General features: G+C 46.2%; 1 protein-coding gene across 1 annotated transcript in view; it reads right to left on the minus strand.

The window, feature by feature from the left end:
• The window catches only part of MPP1 (MAGUK p55 scaffold protein 1), a 41860-nt gene that overhangs the window by 14802 nt on the left and 7272 nt on the right, over positions 1-19786 (minus strand). The window contains exons 2-5 of the mRNA XM_080652489.1: positions 5769-5912; positions 5409-5487; positions 2913-2998; positions 242-310 (exon numbers count right to left, since the gene is read on the minus strand). Of these exons, the coding sequence (XP_080508615.1) occupies positions 242-310; positions 2913-2998; positions 5409-5487; positions 5769-5912 (378 nt within the window). The remainder of the gene's footprint in view (positions 1-241; positions 311-2912; positions 2999-5408; positions 5488-5768; positions 5913-19786) is intronic.

The following is a 19786-nucleotide window of genomic DNA, read 5'->3' on the forward strand; positions in this document are numbered from 1 at the left end:
GGTTCGATTCCCAGTCAGGGAACATGCCAGGGTTGTGGACTCGATCCCCAGTAGGGGGCGTGCAGGAGGCAGCTGATCAATGATTCTCTCTTATCACTGATGTTTCTCTCTCCCTCTCACTTCCTCTCTAAAGTCAATAAAAAAATCTATTTTTTTAATATTTTCAATACAATCATATCATTTCAATCACATCTCAACGCTGAGCCTGAATTCTGCCATCATCACAATAGAGCAAACCCACCTGTAATGCAGGAAGACGGTTTTGCTGGTTGGGAATTACTTTCAATGAGATGATTCCTTTGGTTTCTTTCTATTAAAAAAGAAAGGGGAAATAAAATGTTAAGGAAAACTAACTTGGATGATTTGGGGTTTCATAAAGTCATCTCCCCCCTCAAAGTCCCATGTGTTTCTTTTCCCAACAGCCATTTTTACTGCACACTTGGAAATTCTGTAGGACAATTCCTCCTTCAATACAAGTGTCATGCCGAAACCGGTTTGGCTCAGTGGATAGAGCGTCGACCTGCAGACTGAAAGGTCCCGGGTTCGATTCCGGTCAAGGGCATGTACCTTGGTTGCGGGCACATCCCCAGTGGGAGGTGTGCAGGAGGCAGCTGATCGATGTTTCTCTCTCATCGATGTTTCTAGCTCTCTGTCCCTCTCCCTTCCTCTCTGTGAAATATCAATAAAATATATTTAAAAAAATACAAGTGTCATGTGCCCCCAAAACCACTGTGACAACATGGAGACGTACAAAGAATAACGTAGAAAAAGCTAATGATTTCCCTTCCTCCCCACACTCGACCACAAAGTACCTAAGATGAATCCTGGCACACACATGTCCGAGGCTTTCTCTACACCAATAAAAACATTTACAAATACAGGGTGTCCCAAAACAATGTATACACACTTTAACAGCTGATAACTCAATTTTCACCCCTTTTCAGGTTTAACTGAAATAATGGGTGAAGCCAGACTAAGCTTTGAATCAAGAAAATTTATTGCTCAGCCAGCATGACTCAACAGTTGAGCATTGATCTATGAACCAGGGTGCATGCCCAGGTTGTGGACTCTCCCTTCCTCTCTGAAGTCAATAACGATATATTTTTTAAAAAAGAGAAAGATAGCCCTAACCGGTTTGGCTCAGTGGATAGAGCGTCGGCCTGCGGACTGAAGGGTCCCGGGTTCGATTCCGGTCAAGGGCATGTACCTGGGTTGCGGGCACATCCCCAGTAGGGGGTGTGCAGGAGGCAGCTGATCGATGTTTCTCTCTCATCGATGTTTCTAACTCTCTATCCCTCTCTCTTCCTCTCTGTAAAAAATCAATAAAATATATTAAAAAAAAGAGAAAGATAGTGAAATCTTGGATTATAATCATGGATTTGTATTTTTCTTCTTTTGGTTCTGCCAGGTTTTGCTTCAAGTACTTTGGAGTTCTGTCGTTAGGAGCATGGACATTTAGGATTTGGGTCATTTCAAGAGGCAGGGTATGTATGGTCCCTGTTCTCCATCTTGGTCAGAAGCATAAGTCTACACAAGGAGTTTTGATGAAAGCAAATTATTTTTTAACGTATTTTTATTGATTTCAGAGAGGAAGGGAGAGGGAGAGAGAGATAGAAACATCCATGATGAGAGAGAATCATGGATCGGCTGCCTCCTGCATGCCCCACTGGGGGATCAAGCCCACAACCCGGGCATATGCCCTTGACCGGAATCGAACCCGGGACCTTTCAGTTCACAGTCCACTGAACCAAACCGGCTAGGGCTGAAATCAAATTCTTAAAAGCCATGTGATCGTGGGCAAGTTTCAGAACTCTCCAAGGTTCCGTTTCCTCATTTCTGTCTCAAGTGAAAAAACACATTTTGGTTTTCAAATGACACTTCCTCCCGGGTTGCTGTTCTCTGATTCATTCCCAGGCAAGTACCCTAGCATCTCAAAGTGCCCAAGGTGTGGCTTCTGCTGTGGTGGCCAATTACAGCCAACCACCCCATGGGTTGTTTAAAAAAAATCTTTATTGTTGAAAGTTATCACCTGTGGCCCCCTTTCCTTCCATTGACTCTTCTAGCCTGACCCCACCCCCCGCCTCATGCCCTCACCACCCTATTGTTTGTGTCCCCCATGTGTGTTTTAATGCTTTGGTTACAGGAATGATCTCTGGTGTGTGTAGAGGTAGAGGAAGATGGTGAAGAATCTGGAGGGGCCAATAGGACAGGCAGCACATACACCAAGCACAATGCCTGGCACATAGTAAGTGCTCAACAAATACTGGCTAAATCTAAAGGGCACACTCAACTTTTCATTAGAATATCTCATTTGCTCTTCATAACAAATCCGTGACATAAGAAATAGGAGTTACTATCTTCATTTTACAGATGACTTGGAGAAGTTAATTCACTTGCTCAAAATCACAGGACTAGAATAAAGTAGGGCAGGGATTCCGATCTGCCATTACAGACCAAGGCCTTCTGCCAACCAGGCCAATGTTCTTTCTAGAGAGATGCTCTGCGCTATTTGCCTTGTTTGAGAAGTTTACTAAATGTGCCGAAACCGGTTTGGCTCAGTGGATAGAGCGTCAGCCTGCGGACTGGAAGGTCCCGGGTTCGATTCCGGTCAAGGGCATGTACCTTGGTTGCGGGCACATCCCCAGTGGGAGGTGTGCAGGAGGCAGCTGATCGATGTTTCTCTCATCGATGTTTCTAGCTCTCTATCTCTCTCCCTTCCTCTCTGTAAAAAATTAATAAAATACATTAAAAAAAAAAAGAGAGAAGTTTACTAAATGCAAGCAGAGAACTCATTTCTTGCACAGAATAAAGATTGCCAATGGTAATCGTTTTCTCCATGAGATACAAATACTTTGACAGAAAAAATGAGGCACACTGACACCAATGAGGACAATGATATAGCAAATACCCACCATCGCCTTCTGCAGCTGATCTACCGAGTGATTGGTCACGTTTGTGCCATTGATTTCTAGGATCTCATCCCCCACGTGAAGGGAGCCTGCCATGAAATAAAAAGATCAGTCCACAAAAGGATAAATGTTCAACTCCGTAAAGTATATGATTGTCTAACCTCTATGCTGCATACCTGAAACTAACATAAAATAATATCGAATGTAAATTGTAATAGAAAAAAAATTTTGTGAAGAATAAATGTTCAGCCCAGCTGGTGTGGCTCAATGGTTGAGCATTGACCTGAGAACCAGGAGGTCACGATTGGATTCCTGGTCAGGGCACATGCCCAGGTTGTGGGCTCTATCCCCAGTAGGGGGCGTGCAGGAGGCAGCCAATCAATGATTCTCTCTCATCATTGAGTTTCTATCTCTCTCTCCCTCTCTGAAATAAACAAAAAAATATTTTTTAAAAAAGAATAAATGTTCAGCCCTAGCCAGTTTGGCTCAGTGGACAGAGCATCAGCCTGCACACTGAAGGGTACGGGTTCGATTCCAGTCAAGGGCACATGCCTGGGTTGTGGGCTTGGTCCCCAGTAGGGGGCGTGCAGGAGGCAACTAATCAATGATACTCGTCATTGATGTTTCTCTCTCTCCTTCTCCCTTCCTCTCTGAAATCAATAAAAATATATATTTTTAAAAAGGAAACCAGCCCTGACCGGTTTGGCTCAGTGGATAGAGCGTCGGCCTGTGGACTGAAGGGTCCCAGGTTCAATTCCAGGCAAGGGCATGTACCTTGGTTGCGGGCACATCCCCAGTAGGGGGTATGCAGGAGGCGGCTGATTGATGTTCTCTCCCATCGATGTTTCTAACTCTCTATCCCTCTCCCTTTCTCTCTGTAAAAAATCAATAAAATATATATTTTTTAAAAAGGAAACCACAGAAAAGAAACCATGGATAGTATACAATACAGGATTTTACACAATTCAACCACGAATGTTCTTTTGTTTCCCTTGGGGAATGTATCGAGGCAAGTACTTCACAGTTTAAGACTATCACATCCTCCCTGACCTCAGTACTCCAACAGCAGAATAAAAGCACCCGGCCCTTGCCCTGACCAGGTAGTTCAGGTGGTTGGAGTGCTGTCCCATACACTGAAGGGCTGCATGTTTGATTCCCGGTCAGGGCATATAGCTAGGTTGTGGGTTCAGTCTCTGGTCGGGGCATGTATGGGAGGCAACCAAACGATCGATGTTTCTCTCTCACATTGATGTTTCTCTCTCTCTCTCTCTCTCTCTCTCTCAACATATCCTCGAGTGAGGATTTTAAAAAATAATAAAAATAAATAAATGAAAGCACCTCATCCTCAAAGTTCCCTGTAATTAGAGATCCCACTAAAAAGAATAACAATGTAAGGCAAAGAACACAGTACTCCTCATTCGCCGGAAAGTTCGATATTTCTTTGTTGTTTAGCTAAAACGCCAAAATGTTACCTAATGGTAAAGTTCATCAGTATTTAGATTCTATGTGAAGAGTGCTTACCAACATTTGTGACACCCCAGATACAAAACTGAACATAAAAGGGTAGGAGCTAATGTTTAATGTCTATTTGCTCAATTTAACTGTGAGCTCCAGGAGGTATAGATGGTCTGTTTTCTTCACTACTCTGTACTCAAATTCTAATGCAATGGGTTGTATACGGTAATTGCTCAAATATTAAATGGGAAAATATTGGTATCCTATATAATAAAAGCCCAATATGCTAAGTGTCAGACCGTTCGACCAGTTGCTATGACGCGCACTGACCACCAGGGGGCAGATGCTACAACTGGTAGGTTAGCTTGCTGCTGGGGTCCGGCCAATCGGGACTGGGCGAGATGGGCCAGACACTCCCTGGAGCCCTCCTGCGGTCCCTCTCTGGCCCCGATTGTGCACCGGTGGGGTCCCTCTCCGTGACCTGCACCCTCTCGCAATCTGGGAGCCCTCGGGGGATGTTGGAGAGCCGGTTTCAGCCTGATCCCCTTAGGCCAGTGCACCAGGCCTCTAGTGTATAAATAAGAAAAGCTCAGAGGGAGAGATGATGGCACTGAGCAATTCATATGAAGAGCTTATCACTCAATTATTCTAAAGAGCCAGTTATTAAGCCACAAATAATCTTTTGGCACACATACAAAAATGCTGTTTTTTTGGTTAATCCTCACCCAAGGATATTTTTCCCCTTGATTTTTAGAGATATTGGAAGGGGGATGGAGAGAGAGAAAAACATCGATGTGAGAGAAACACATCGATTGGTTGGTTGCCTGCTGCATGCAGCCTGACTGGAGGCGGGGATCAATCCTGCAACCAAGGTGCATGCCTTTGACCGGGAATCGAACCCATGACCCTTCAGTGCCAGGACTGATGCTCTACCACTGACCCACACAGGCTAGGGCCAAAAAATGCTCCCAGTTTTGAAGATTATAAGCTTCATGTCCCTCACCACTGAGGTGAATGAAACCATCTAGGAACCCCACAGAGTACCTTGTCTGTGAATCATGCCACCATGAAGAATTCTCGCCACCGTACAGGACTGCTTTTCGTTCAGCTTCAGAGTGATTCCCTGAAATAGAGACAATGGTGCAGAATGCTTTATTTTGAGCTCTTTCTGAGGTTATCTTGAAGACAATTTAAGGCAATTTCTCAGGAGAAAGATTTTCCATCTATACGTGGGGCGCTCCTCAACTACAACGGGCATGAAGCCTGCTTGGAGGAGGAGCTTGAGATGGAGACAGACTATGTGACAGCTGGCTGTTTCCCTAACTCAGCTTCTGAGTTTCCTCTCGTGGCCCAGGGACCTATGTGGTTGAGAGTAAGCAGTGGGTAAACAGGACAAGGGGTTACCATAGGCTCCTCTGTGACCTTCTCGAACTGGATGAGTCGCACCTTCCGCACCTCCTGTCCCTTAGCCTGGGTAGGGCTACCCGGGGCAGCAGACCCATCGGTATACATGTCCTCAGTCACAGCATTCAACTGGTGCGACACGGCCTGTCACATAAAACAACAGAGCAATGTGTGAAGTAATCAGCGAAGATCCTCCCCTATGTCAGTCTGTAATAGCAATTCTAAAACCCCATGGCCCAGCTGGTGTGCCTCAGTGGTTGAGTATTGACCTGTGAACCAGGAGGTCATGGTTCGATTCCTGGTCAGGGCACATGCCGGGGTTGCGGGCTTGATCCCCAGTAGGGGGCATGCCGGAGGCAGACAAGCAATGATTCTCTTATCATTGATGTTTCTCTCTCCCTCTCTCTTCCTTTCTGAAATCAATAAAAAATATTTTAAAAAATTAACAGTTCTGAGTTTGGCATCCAATCTCTTTGAATTTATGTGAAGCTGTCTGAAAGCTTTATTTAGCCAACTTAATAGACATGTTGATTCAGTTCTCTGCAGAAATATTAATGTGTTTGATTTACAGGGTGCTGCCCTGCTGGGAGAATTACAAAAAATAGAACACAGTCAGGAAAATTGTGATTTCTAATGCACATTGGATCCCAAGAGCTTCTGGTAAGGGGCTGTGTACCTACATGGGGCATACACACACACACTCCATAGTGAATATCCAAGGGGGGTTGATTCATAATGGGAGGAGGCAGAGGGGACAGCTGCAGTCGGAAAGCCTCAGTAACGTGGAGAAGTGAGCACAGATGGCGGTGGCCTTTCCCATTCCAACAATAAGCGCCTCTCCAGTGACAGGAGCTCTGGTGAGCATCAGACCCAATTGCTCTTCCCTCTTTACTTCCTGATGCTCTGGGTCACACAGCAGGAAAGGTGATTCAGATTACCATCAGTTTCACACAAACCACCTCTGAGGCTATAATGAAACTAGAGGCCCGGTGCACATTGAAAGGAAATTAGAATATTTTAAAGGCCGGGGAGGGACTGTGGGAGGTTGGCTCCAGGGCATGTCTGGCCCGTCTCGCCCAGTCCTGACTGGTTGGACCCCAGCAGCAAGCTAACCTACTGGTCAGAGAATCTGCCCCATGGTGGTCAGTGCGCGTCATAGCAACCAGTTGACTGGTCGTTTGGTAGTTTAGGCTTTTATATGTATAGATATTTTCTTTTCCCAAAGATTCAATTCAGGATTGGGCACTGCATTGAGTTTGCACATCTCTTTAATCATCCTTCATTAGGAAAAGTTCCTCAGCCTTTTATGACCTTGACATTTTTTAAGAGGACAGGGCTACTTTTTTTTTTAATATACATTTTTATTGATCTCAGAGAGGAAGGGAGAGGGAGAGATAGAAACATCAATGACGAGAGAGAATCATTGATCAGCTGCCTCCTGCACGCCCCACACTGGGGATTGAGCCCGCAACCCGGGCATGTGCCCTTATTGTTGCTCAACCACTGAGCCACACCAGCCGGGCAGGGCTACCATTTTGTAGACTGTCTCTCAGTTTGTGTTTGTCCAATGTTTTCGCATGATTAGTCTGAGGTTATGCATCTCACAGATGATCACCCTTTCCTCCTTGAAATGCTCCTTCCCAGTCTTCTTTGCTGGCTCTCCCTCACCTTTCTAAACTATTGATGTTGAAGTAGCCCAGGTCCTCGGGTAGCACGATGACTGTGGGGAAGGCCAAGTGGAAATCTCTATAAGTGACCCCCACCCCAGTAAAATATAAATAAAAAACAATATGGAGGAGGAGGAACAGGCTGAGCTTGGTTTATGGAAGGGTCAATTCAGTATCTGAGTACAAGCTGAAAATGGCTGGCAGCTGCATTCCAGCCATACCCTAGTGTGTCCCTCAGACAGTGGGGCTGTGAGTGGTGCATCTTGTTATCCACTTTGTGGAGAAGGAGAAGTGGGAATCAGTTTTTCTCTCTCCATTCATTCATTCATTCACTCATTCGTGGGAAGTGCCCAATGGCCTATCCATAAAACTATATGGAAAAGAGTTGGAAGAGAGAGAGAAACCAAGATGGCGGCATAGGTAAACACCTAAACTGCTGCCTTGCACAACAATTTCAAAACTACAACTAAAAGACAAAACAGACATCATCCAGAACCACAGGAAGGCTGGCTGAGTGGAAATTCTACAACTAGAAGGAAAGAGAAAAGCACACTGAGACTCGCAAGAGCTGCGGAAGGCAGAGGTACGGAGGCGCGCACGGAGAGGATTGGCAACTGAGTGCGCGACTGGCTTTCTCAAGCAGGAGGGAGACAAGAGCTCCTGACTGCACTGAACTCCAGTTCCGGGCAAGACTCTGGGGACCCAGACTCACACAGGGTGAAACTGGACTGTCAGGGAAGAGAAAAGCACACTGAGACTCAGAGGAACTGCGGAAGGCAGAGGTACCGAGGCTCGTGCACGGAGAGGGCGGGCAACTGAGTACGCGGCTGGCTTTCTCAAGCGGGAGGGAGACAAAAGCTCCCAACTGCACTGAACTCCAGTTCCGGGCAAGACTCTGGGGACCCAGACTCACACAGGGTGAAACTGGACTGTCAGGGAAGAGAAAAGCACACTGAGACTCAGAGGAACTGCGGAAGGCAGAGGTACCGAGGCTCGTGCACGGAGAGGGCGGGCAACTGAGTACGCGGCTGGCTTTCTCAAGCGGGAGGGAGACAAAAGCTCCCAACTGCACTGAACTCCAGTTCCGGGCAAGACTCTGGGGACCCAGACTCATTTGGGGAGAAACTGGACTGTCTGGCAGCGGGCAGAACTCGAGGGTGGCTTTCTCTCAGAGGTGCTTACAGTGATTACCACAGGACACTGAGACCCAGGGGCCTATTAGGGCAGGGCTGACGGGAAACCAATGCTGTCTGCTCCGCCCTGAGACTCCACCCCATCCAAGCTGAGCACAGAGGCTTTTGCAAGTCTTGTCTCATAAGACTGTCTCCAGCACAGAAGTTCTCCCAGCGTAGACACAGCTGATCCTCACAGCCAATTGGCCTGGAGGTCAATTCCTCCCAGTGATACCAACAACAATCAAGGCTTAACTACAACAAGACTGTGCACACAGCCCACAAAGGGGTGCACCAAGAGTGTCCATCTCAGGTAACTGGGGAGGCTGAGCCACTGGGCCCTATAGGTCACCTAGTACACAAAGCCACTCTATCAACTCAGGGAAGCAGCCAAAATGCGGAGACAAAGAAACAGATCACAAATGAAAGAAATGGAGGAAAGCAAATGACTGGATATAGAGTTCAAAACCATGGTTATAAGGTTTGTCAAGAATTTTCCAGAAAAGGCTGATAAATTTAGCGAGACCCTCAAGGATATGAAAAAGGACCAACTAGAAATTAATCATACACTGACTGAAATAAAAAATATTATACAGAGATCTAACAGCAGACTAGAGGATCGCAAGAATCAAGTCAAAGATTTGAAATACAAAGAAGCAAAAAACACTCAACTGGAAAAGCAAAAAGAAAAAAGAATCCAAAAATATGAAGATAGTGTAAGGAGCCTCTGGGACAACTTCAGGCATACCAACATCAGAATTATGGGGCTGCCAGAAGAAGAGAGAGAGCAAGATACTGAAAACCTATTTGAAGAAATAATGACCGAAAAATTCCACCACCTGGTGAAAGAAATAGACTTACAAGTCCAGGAAGTGCAGAGAACCCCAAACAAAAGGAATCCAAAGCGGACCACACCAAGACACATCATAATTAAAATGCCAAGAGCAAAAGACAAAGAGAGAATATTAAAAGCAGCAAGAGAAAAACAGTTAGTTACCTACAACGGAGCACCCATACGACTGTCAGCTGATTTCTCAACAGAAACTATGCAGGCCAGACGGGAGTGGCAAGAAATATTCAAAGTGATGAATAGCAAGAACCTACAACCAAGAGTACTCTACCCAGAAAAGCTATCATTCAGAATTGAAGGTCAGATAAAGAGCTTCACAGATAAGAAAAAGCTAAAGGAGTTCATCACCGCCAAACCAGTATTATATGAAATGCTGAAAGGTATTCTTTAAGAAGAGGAAGAAGGCCGAAACCGGTTTGGCTCAGTGGATAGAGCATCGGCCTGCGGATTGAAGGGTCCCAGGTTCGATTCCAGTCAAGGGCATGTACCTTGGTTGCGGGCACATCCCCAGTAGGGGGTGTGCAGGAGGCGGCTGATCGATGTTTCTCTCTCATCGATGTTTCTAACTCTCTATCCCTCTCCCTTCCTCTCTGTAAAAAATCAATAAAACATATTTAAAAAAAAAAGAAGAGGAAGAAGAAGAAAAAGGTAAAGATAAAAATTATGAACAACAAATACATACCTACCAACAAGTGAATCTAAAAATCAAGTGAATAAAAAATCTGATGAATAGAATAAACTGGTAAATATAATAGAATCAGGGGCATAGAAAGGGAGTGGACTGACAATTCTCTGGGGGGAAAGGGGTGTGGGGGGTGTGGGAAGAGACTGGACAAAAAGCGTACACCTATGGATGAGGACAGTGTGGGGGTGGTAAGGGCAGAGGGTGGGCTGGGAACGGGGTGGAGGGGAGCTATGGGGGAAAAAAGAGGAACAATTGTAATAACCTGAACAATATTTATTAAATTTAAAAAAAAGAAAAGAGTTGGAAGATCAGAGACAAGGAGGCTTGAAGCTTGTGGATGGGCCTATATGTCATAAGATAGGTGTTACTCATAAAACAATATACTATTTTAATTTATCTTATTTTTAATCCTCATCCGAGGATATTTTCCCACTGATCTTTTAGAGAGAGTGGAAGAGAGAGAAAAAGACAGAGAGAAACATCGATGTGAGAGAAACACATCGATTGGTTGCCTCCTGCACATGCCCCAACCAGGGCTGGAGAGGAGCCTGCAACCGTGCCCTTAACCAAAAAACGAATCCAGAAAGACACTGCAGGCTGACGCTCTATCCACTGAGCCAAACCAGCTAGGCTACTATTGTCATTTTAATGAACATATTTCTAAGATGTCAATGGAGACTCATAAGATGGTGACACTTGAAATAGGGCTAGTTACAGGGTGGCCTCAAATGAGGGAAGTACTAAGAAAGAGAAACTGCCCGTGTAGCAACCAGACTCACAAGACGCCGAATCATAGGACATCGCTATTAAAACAGAATTGCCTGAGATAGGGTTGTATATTTAGAAATCCGACTTATGATACTTGGAAGCACAGACCTCCACATAACTTCAAGGTTCTCTATAGTAGACGGCTCAGTAGTATAGTTCACACGGCATCTCCTGGGGGTATCCTAGCATGTAGCAAGGACAAGGAGGTGCTGAGGTTAACCTTGAAGATAAATTGTTAAGAGGAAGAAAAACCCACAGTGAGGAAAGGTATGCTCTCATCGGCATAAACAGCGATACAATGACCACATTCATACTTGCTTGTAAATGCATACGCGACCTCTGGAAGGAGACACAGGCAACCGTAGCTGCTTGTAGGAAGGAGAACTGGGTGACCACAGAATGGGGTGAGAAGGAAATTGTATTCACCGTGTAGCCACTTAAATCTTTCAAATTACTTACTATGTGCGTGTGTTACTGCGGTAAAAGAAATCAGTGAGAGAAAAAAGACAGCACAGGTTACAGATCTTAGGCATGCCTTTGGACAGAAAACAGACCCAAACTGTCTGGGTCCGAGTCCTGACTCTTTTACTAACATATGGGTAATGGTGGGCACGTTTCTTGAGCTCTCAGTGCTTCACTTACAAATGTGGGCTGTTGTTAAGATGCTGTGCAAGTCTGTCTGTAGGAGAGTGCTGAGATGCATTTAGAATCCTGAAAGAGCCCTAGATGGTTTGGTTCAGTGGAGAGAGCATCAGACTGTGGACCAAAGGGTCCTGGGTTTGATTCCGGTCAAGGGCACATACCTTAGTTGCAGGCTTCTTCCCGGCCTGGGCCCTGTTCGGCGCACTATGAGGCAACCAATTGATGTGTTTCTCTCACATCGATGTTTCTCTCTGTCTCTCCCTTTCTTCCACTCTCTCTAAAAATCAATGGAAAAATATCCTTGGGTGAGGATTAAAAAAAAAACAAACAAAAAAACGAATCCAGAAAGACACTGCTACAGATGTTCAGCATTAAAAATTTCATGTATCAGCCCTGGCTGGCATTTCTCAGCATTGGCCCATGGACCAAAGGGTCTGGGTTCGATTCCCAGTCAAGGGCATGTACCTAAGTTGCAGGCATGATCTGGCCGGATCAGGGTGTGCGCAGTAGGCAACCGATCAATGTGTCTCTCTCACACAGATGTTTCTCTCTCTCTCTCTCTCTCTCCCTCCTCCCTCCCTTCCACTCTCTCTTAAAATCAATGGGGAAAAAATATCTTTGGGTGAGTATTAACCAAAAAATAAAAATAAATAAAATAAAATAAAATTTTTTCATGCATCCCTTCAGTTTCAATTAATTTCCTTTTTTGTTGTTTTTTATTTTATTTTTTTAAAATATATTTTATTTACTTTTTACAGAGAGGAAAGGAGAGGGATAGAGAGTTAGAAACATCGATGAGAGAGAAACATCGATTCAGCTGCCTCTTGCACACTCCCTACTGGGGATGTGCCCGCAACCAAGGTACATGCCCTTGACCGGAATCAAACCTGGGACCCTTGAGTCCGCAAGCCGATGCTCTATCCACTGAGCCAAACCGGTCAGGGCTGTTGTTTTTTACATATATTTTTTATTTATTTCAGAGAGGGAGGGAGAGGGGGAGAGAGAGAGAAACATCTGTGACGAGAGAGAATCATGGATCGGCTGCCTCCTGCACACCCCACACTGGGGATCGAGCCTGCAACCTGGGCATGTGACCTGACCGGGAATCAAACCATGACCTCCTGGTTCATAGGTCGACGCCCAACCACTGAGCCACGCCAGCTGGGCTCAATTTATTTCTATACAGGCAAATGAAAATCTATTATTCCTAAAAGCTCTACAAAGTACAATGCTTTCCATTCTGGCGAGAGAGAATTCTCATGACTGTGATTTGGGTTCAAGTTGGCAGCCTCAGTACCGGTGTGCACCTCACACCCTGTTTAAATGAGAACAAGTTGGGGGGGGGCAAGGGAATAGAAACACACACAGCAAAAGAAAACATGAGGAAGTCATCAGGGAGGAGAGATTTCAATCACTTTTTAGAAGACAGAAAGCAGATGGGGGAATGAATTGTCATTGATCAAGCAGAGTTGAGAGAGCAGAGCCTGAAATGTGCACAGAGGAGGACTTGGCTGGGGAGAGGTGTGTCGCTCTGCAGTGCACAAGAGCCCAGGGCTCCGAAGTCCCTGTACAGAGAAAGGAAAAAATGAGCTTGGGGTGAAAACATCTCTCGAAAAGCTGCCAATCAGGCCTTGAGCTGCAATTTCAAGGCAGGAGGAAGGGAAAAGGGCCAGGACAGCTGTCCCAGAACTTCTCCAGTGCACATCTGTTCATGTTTCATCGGCCAGAATTGAACATGGCCAGCCCAGGCTGCAAAAGGGACTGAGAAAAGAAGAACTGATTTGGGCGTCTTGCCATCCCAAACAAGATCAGGGAGAACCGGGATAAGGAAGCCAGTGGAAGGAATCAGTGTGCACAGTTTGAAGGCATACAGCTAGTAGAGTTGAGCTTGTTGCATGAAATAAGTAGCAAGTGGGGCAAAGCTGTTGGGTTGGGCTGAGGAATGGCTGCCCCCTGCAGGCAGGCACATGCTCTCCAGGTCTTTCCTTCCTGCTGTTCCCTGGTACAAGAGCCAAGTGCTGGCCGCCGATTCCCCTCTACCTGGGACGTTACTTCTCTTATATACAAGCAGCTTCACTCACCTGATCCATGTGGGTTACACTAAAACAGCCGTGGGCAAACTACGGCCCGCGGGCCGGATCCGGCTGTTCTATCCGGTTCTCTTGCTCTCCCCTCCGCTGCTTTACTTTGAATTTATATTAGTTCACACAAACACTCCATCCATGCTTTTGTTCCGGCCCTCTGGTCCAGTTTAAGAACCCATTGTGGCCCTCGAGTCAAAAAGTTTGCCCACCCCTGCACTAAAAGCACCTCTGAATGACTTTAAAAAATCATATATGTGATGTGAAGGCACAGGCCCTGAACAACTGGAACAATTTCAAAAAGGAAGACAGTACAAGAAATCAGTGTAGACAGTTTCAAGACATACACTGAGTGGCCAGATTGTTATGATCTCTGAACGCATAATAATCTGGCCACTCAGTGTATATCCTATATAATAAAAGGCTAATATGCAAATTGTCCCCTCGACCAGGAGTTCGACCAGCAGGCAGGCTGGCCAACTGCCCATGTCCCCTCCCCCTGGCCAGGCTGGTCAGACCCCACCCATGCACGAATTCATGCACCGGGCCTCTAATATATATATATATATATATATATATATATATATATATATATATGCATACACACACACACACACACACACACACACACACACACCACACACACACACACACTGAGTGGCCAGATTATTGTGCGTTTAGAGATCATAATAATTTGGCCACTCAGTGTATAGCTACAAGTAGTCAAGAATGTGTGGTGTAGCTTGGCCAGCGTGGTTCAGTGTTGAGCATCAACCTATGAACCAGGAGGTCACGGTTTGATTCCCGGTCAGGGCACATGCCTGGTTTGTGGGCTCGATCCTTAGTGGGGGGCGTGTAGGAGGCAGCCAATCAATGATTCTCTCTCAACATTGATGTTTCTATCTCTCTCCCTCTCCCTTCCTCTCTGAAATAAAAAAAACCCCTCAATAATAAGAACAATCTAGTTGAAAGTGAGCAAAAGACATGAACAGCTATCTCACTAAAAGAATATGCAAGGAAGGATGGCAAATGAGGGTATGAAAACATATTGCACATTATCAGGGAGGAATGCACATGAAAACCATAATGAGAAACCACTATATACTCAGAATAGCTAAAGTTAAAAATAGTGACAACACTAAATGCTAGTGAGGATGCGAAGGAACTGAATCTCTCAGCCATTGCTGGTGGGAATGTAAAATGGTATGGCCATTTGGGAAGAGAGCTGGGTGCTTTGTTGGGAAATGTTTACACAAAACCTGTATATGAAGGGTCATAAAAGCTTTATTCATAATACTCAAACCTGGAAGCAACCAGAATGGCCTACAATAGGTGAGCACTTCAACGGACTCTAGTCCATCCTTAACATGGAACACTTCTCAGCAACAAAAAGGAATAAACTATTAATATATGCAACAACCTGGGATGGATCTAAAAGGCATTCTGATGAGTCAAAAAAGCCAATCTCAAAAAATTGCATACTATACGACTCCGTTTATATAACATTCTTGAGATGACAAAATTATAGAGATGGAGACCAGATTAGTGGTTGCCAAGGGTTAGGGATGGTGGGAATGAGGGGACATCCTATATAATAAAAGCCCAATATGCTAATTGACCAAACAGCAGAATGACCAGTCGCTATGATACATACTGACCACCAGGGGGCAGACACTCAATGCAGGAGCTGCCCCCCTGGTGGTCATTGCGCTCCCACAGGGGAGCGCCGCTCAGCCAGAAGCCGAGCTCACGGCTGGCGAGCACAGTGGCGGTGGCGGGAACCTCTCCCACCTCCGTGGCAGCACTAAGGAGCAGTGAGCTGAGCAGTAAGGAGCAGCGAGGAGGCGGGAGGTAAGAAGCTGAGGGATCCCCCGCAAGTGCATGAATTTCGTGCACCGGGCCTCTAGTGTGACTATAAAGGGGGAGCAGCAGGGACATCTTTGTGGTGATGGAACAGTTCAATCTCTTCAATGTATCTTGATTGTAGTGGTGGTTATGTATATCTACATGTGATAAAATGGCACAGGACTACACTCACACATCATACAAATGTCAAATCCATGGTTTTGATACTGTACTGTTATTGGGCTCCTAGTAGAGTTTAGCTTATTGCATAAAATAAGTAGCAGAATGGCTGGCCAGTAGCACTTGTTTGCAACCAAAGAACTATAATTAAGAGAGCTTGGTACCAAAGGATGGGTACAAGCAACAGATCTTTGGGAATATGCAGTATACAGGATCGGTTTTCAGACTATGAGATTCCCACTCATATTCTGGGATGGGAAAATAAGAGGCCATGCCCTGGCCAGTTTGGCTCAGTGGATAGAGCATTAGCCTGCGGACTGAAGGGTCCCAGGTTCGATTCTGGTCAAGGGCACATGCCCGGGTTTTGGGCTCGATCCCCAGTGGAAGGCATGCAGGAGGCGGCCAATCAATGATTCTCTCTCATTACTGATGTTTGTATATCTCTCTCCCTCTCCTTTCCTCTCTGAAATCAATAAAAATATATATTAAAAAAAGAAAATAACAGGCCATGATACACAGTGATGAAGCAGTTCCTCGAAGCATTGCCCATGGTGACCTGGGACATTTGGTTAGAACTCTTCAAAGCTATGTATCTACTGCCACAGATCCTTTTAAAGGCACGAGATCAGATATCCAAGTAGATTCAGGAAAACCAGAGCAAAAGCAGCATAAAGTTGGAAGGGAAAATTCCTTTACTCATATTAACCATCTATATTATTTGTATGTTTTTACCGTGTGCATGGTCTATAGAATGAGGAATTCAAGGACCACTGATTGAATAATTGCTGCCCTCAAATTATGAGCTCAAATTTCACATTTCTAATGCAAAGTATGAAATAAAATGAAGGGCTTTCCTTGACCCTGACTTATGAATCTCTTATCACTCGTTATTGTGGGGCTGAGAAAGCAGAAAACCGAACTTGGAAATTAATTGTATGGGTTTATGAGCAACTACCATTTCTGTGTGTTGGTAACAGTCTACAGGTGGCCATAAGGTCAGGAAAGGTGGATCATATTATTTTATTGTGTGCTGTAATGTCCCACGATAAACCATTTATGATGATTCACCTGTGCTTTCAGACTTGGCAAACCCTGTATAATGTTCTAAATAATGACAGATTAGAAAGTCTTAGTCCACAGAATACAAAATGACCTTTGAAAGGAGGAGAAGCCTCCACGATAGAGGACCTAGACGAGGCAAATAAACTTCTTACTCAGCTTCATTACAAAGGTTGATTTGAACATGTCAGCCTTTAAATTAAGGACTCAGGAAAGCTTACCAGAGGCAAAACACATTCCAGTCAGACAAGTTCAAGAGTTGCTATCTCAAAGGTTGGTCTTTCAAATCTATCAAGTCATTCCCCTCCGCGATGACTCAGAGTCACTATCACCCTCACCCAGAAGTTACAAATGATGATTAAGGGCAACGGAAGCCTCCGACGTGGTAAATAAAGAACCAACTCGCAACAGGAAGGCTTCCAAAAGCAAAGCACAGTCTCCGCCATGAACTTGTCCCCCGAGGCACCCTGTCTTCCTGAGACACACTCTACCCAGCCTACCAAGCCCCCCTGCCCACCGGCCCCATCTTCAGTGAAGCTTCCCTCAGAAAAGAAGGGCCATCTTCTCCTCAGCCACACCTTACAGCAAACTCCTTCCACTAACCCCCTGTATCTCCTCGCTACAGAAAATCCTAGCAGCGCCCGGCAGGTGTAGCTCAGTGGTTGAATGTTGACCTATGAACCAGAAGGCCACGATTCGATTCCCAGTCAGGGCACATGCCCAGGTTGTGGGCTCAATCCCCATTGTGGGGTGTGCAGGAGGCGGCGATCAATGATTTTTTTCTCATCATTGATGTTTCTTTTATATATATTGATTTCAGAGAGGAAGGGAGTGGGAGAGAGAGATAGAAACATCAATGATGAAGGAGAATCATTGATCGGCTGCCTCCTGCACGCCCCACACTGGGGATGGAGCCCACAACCTGGGCACGTGCCCTCGACCAGAATTGAACCCAGGACCCTTTAGTCTGTAGGCTGATGCTCTATCCACTGAGCCAAACTGGCTAAGGCATCATTGATGTTTCTCTCTCTCTCTCTCTCTCCCTTCCTGTCTCTCTAAAAATCAATAAAAACAACCACCACCTAGCAAATGGAGCTTTACAGCTAGATGGTGAGGAGGATGGCACCTGCAGGGGAGAGAGGGGAAGAAGACAGGAAGTCCTGGGGACAAACCAAAGTGAAGTCTGCTCTTCAGTGGGAGGCGAAGACAGAAAAAGGGGTATTCAGCCTCCAGTTCTGCCTGAGGAAGTTGAGTCCCAGGGCTCCTGCTGCACAACTGGCATAGCCTGGGCTCAGGAGGAAGGGGCGACCCAGGGTAACGAACTGGCCCAGGTGGACGTCTTAAAGCATGCGTCCTGGCTCCTTGACCTCAACCTGTCCTGGTCGCACAGCTGGTCATTCATCCCAATGGGCCCTGTATGTTTTACTTGTTGACTCCGTTGGTTTTCTCTCCGCAGCTGGAGTGTAAGTCCCACACAGGCAGAGCTCTCACCTCTGCTGTCTTCCCTCATGGACCCGGGCACCCAGACAGTGCCGGCTCTAACAGGAGCTTCTGCAACGTCACTGATGACATGCATGACTAAGGTCAACGGCACGTGCTGCTGTTTCTCAAAAATATAGTCGTATTGATTTCAGAGAGGAGGGGAGAGGGAGGGAGAGAAACATCAATGATGAGAGAGAATCCTTGATCAGCTGCCTCCTGCACGCCCCCCACTGGGGATCGAGCCTGCAACTGGGGCATGTGCCCTGACCGGGAATCGAACCATGACCTCCTGGTTCATAGGCTGACCCTGAAGCACTGAGCCACGCCGGCCAGGCTGTGCTGCTGTTTTTTTTCAGTTTTGCCCCCACCATCATCGCCACCAGCATGCGAGTGGTAAGTGATAAGATCAATGCTGACAAACGGGAAAAGTCAAGGTAACTAGACTCCGTTTTGCAGAGTTCCCTCCACAACTTCAAAACCGCCACCCTCATCTCGGGGGCACCTTGGGAAGCCCCAGGGCTGAGGTGGGCCTGCCCCCCACCCACCCCCAAGGACAGGCAAGGTGGAGTGACCCTCCTTAGAGATGACTGCCCAGGCTCAGGAGACACTGGGGAGTAAACACGGCTGGCCTTTGCCCTGCAGCCTCTTGGCCTTTAGTCCTACAAACTGCTGGAGTGGCAAGCCTGCCGCTCTGAAACCCCCTCCGGAGGAAACATCTGCCACGGGGTTCAAAGGGCAGAGGTAGCTGCTCAAAGGAAGTTGGGCTTAAAAAAAAAAAAAGATGAAAAACAAACTTGGGGGTGGGGTGGGGGAGGGGGAGTGAATAAAGCAGGGGCCATTAAAGTTGCTCTTCTCATTCAAACAATCAAATTACAAAGGAGTGACAGTGAACAGAGGAAAGAACAAATCCAGTTCAGCCTACTGCCAGGCTCTCTGCCAACCCGCAGCTGGCAAAGGGACAGGAGAGAGTCTGGGTCCAGAAGGTGGGCGGTCACCAAGAGGGCAGACCCTGGGAACTGCCCCTCAACAGCTGCCGGCCTCCCACGGCCCGGCCCGGGGCCAGGGGCATGCAAACATCCCACTCTTTGCCTGCCCACGAGATCCTAGTCCCCTTTTGGAAAACAAAACAAACAAACAAACAAACAAAGACAAACTTTAAGGAAACCAAGAGTGCTCCAAGACACTAGGAAGAGGTTATCACTGTTTAACCACAAATGACCAAGAACTGGGGGAAGCGTTGGGGGGAGAGAGAAAGACTTAAGTGCCAGGATTTCTGGCAAGTACTGTCTTCAAATTATACATTAACTAGGTGCATTGTATCTCAGGCAGTAAAGCCCTCTGAGAACACATCCATCCATCCAAAGGCCAGCTCCCTAAAGATCCTTTTCCAATACCCTTTATCTACCCGCTGTACTATGTCCACTGAAGGAAAACAGGAAACACAGGAGTGCAAAGCCAGATACTGTGCATGCACCCTTCGTGAAATCCACATCCCCACTCTGTGTGAAAAGGCTTAGAAATTTGTCTGAAGCTAAAGGGCTAGTGAGTTTCAGACTCTAAGACTTAAATTAAGAGCATGGCCCGGCC

This window comes from Plecotus auritus (genome assembly GCF_963455305.1).
Source record: "Plecotus auritus genome assembly, chromosome: X".
NCBI classification, from domain to species: Eukaryota; Metazoa; Chordata; class Mammalia; order Chiroptera; family Vespertilionidae; genus Plecotus; species Plecotus auritus.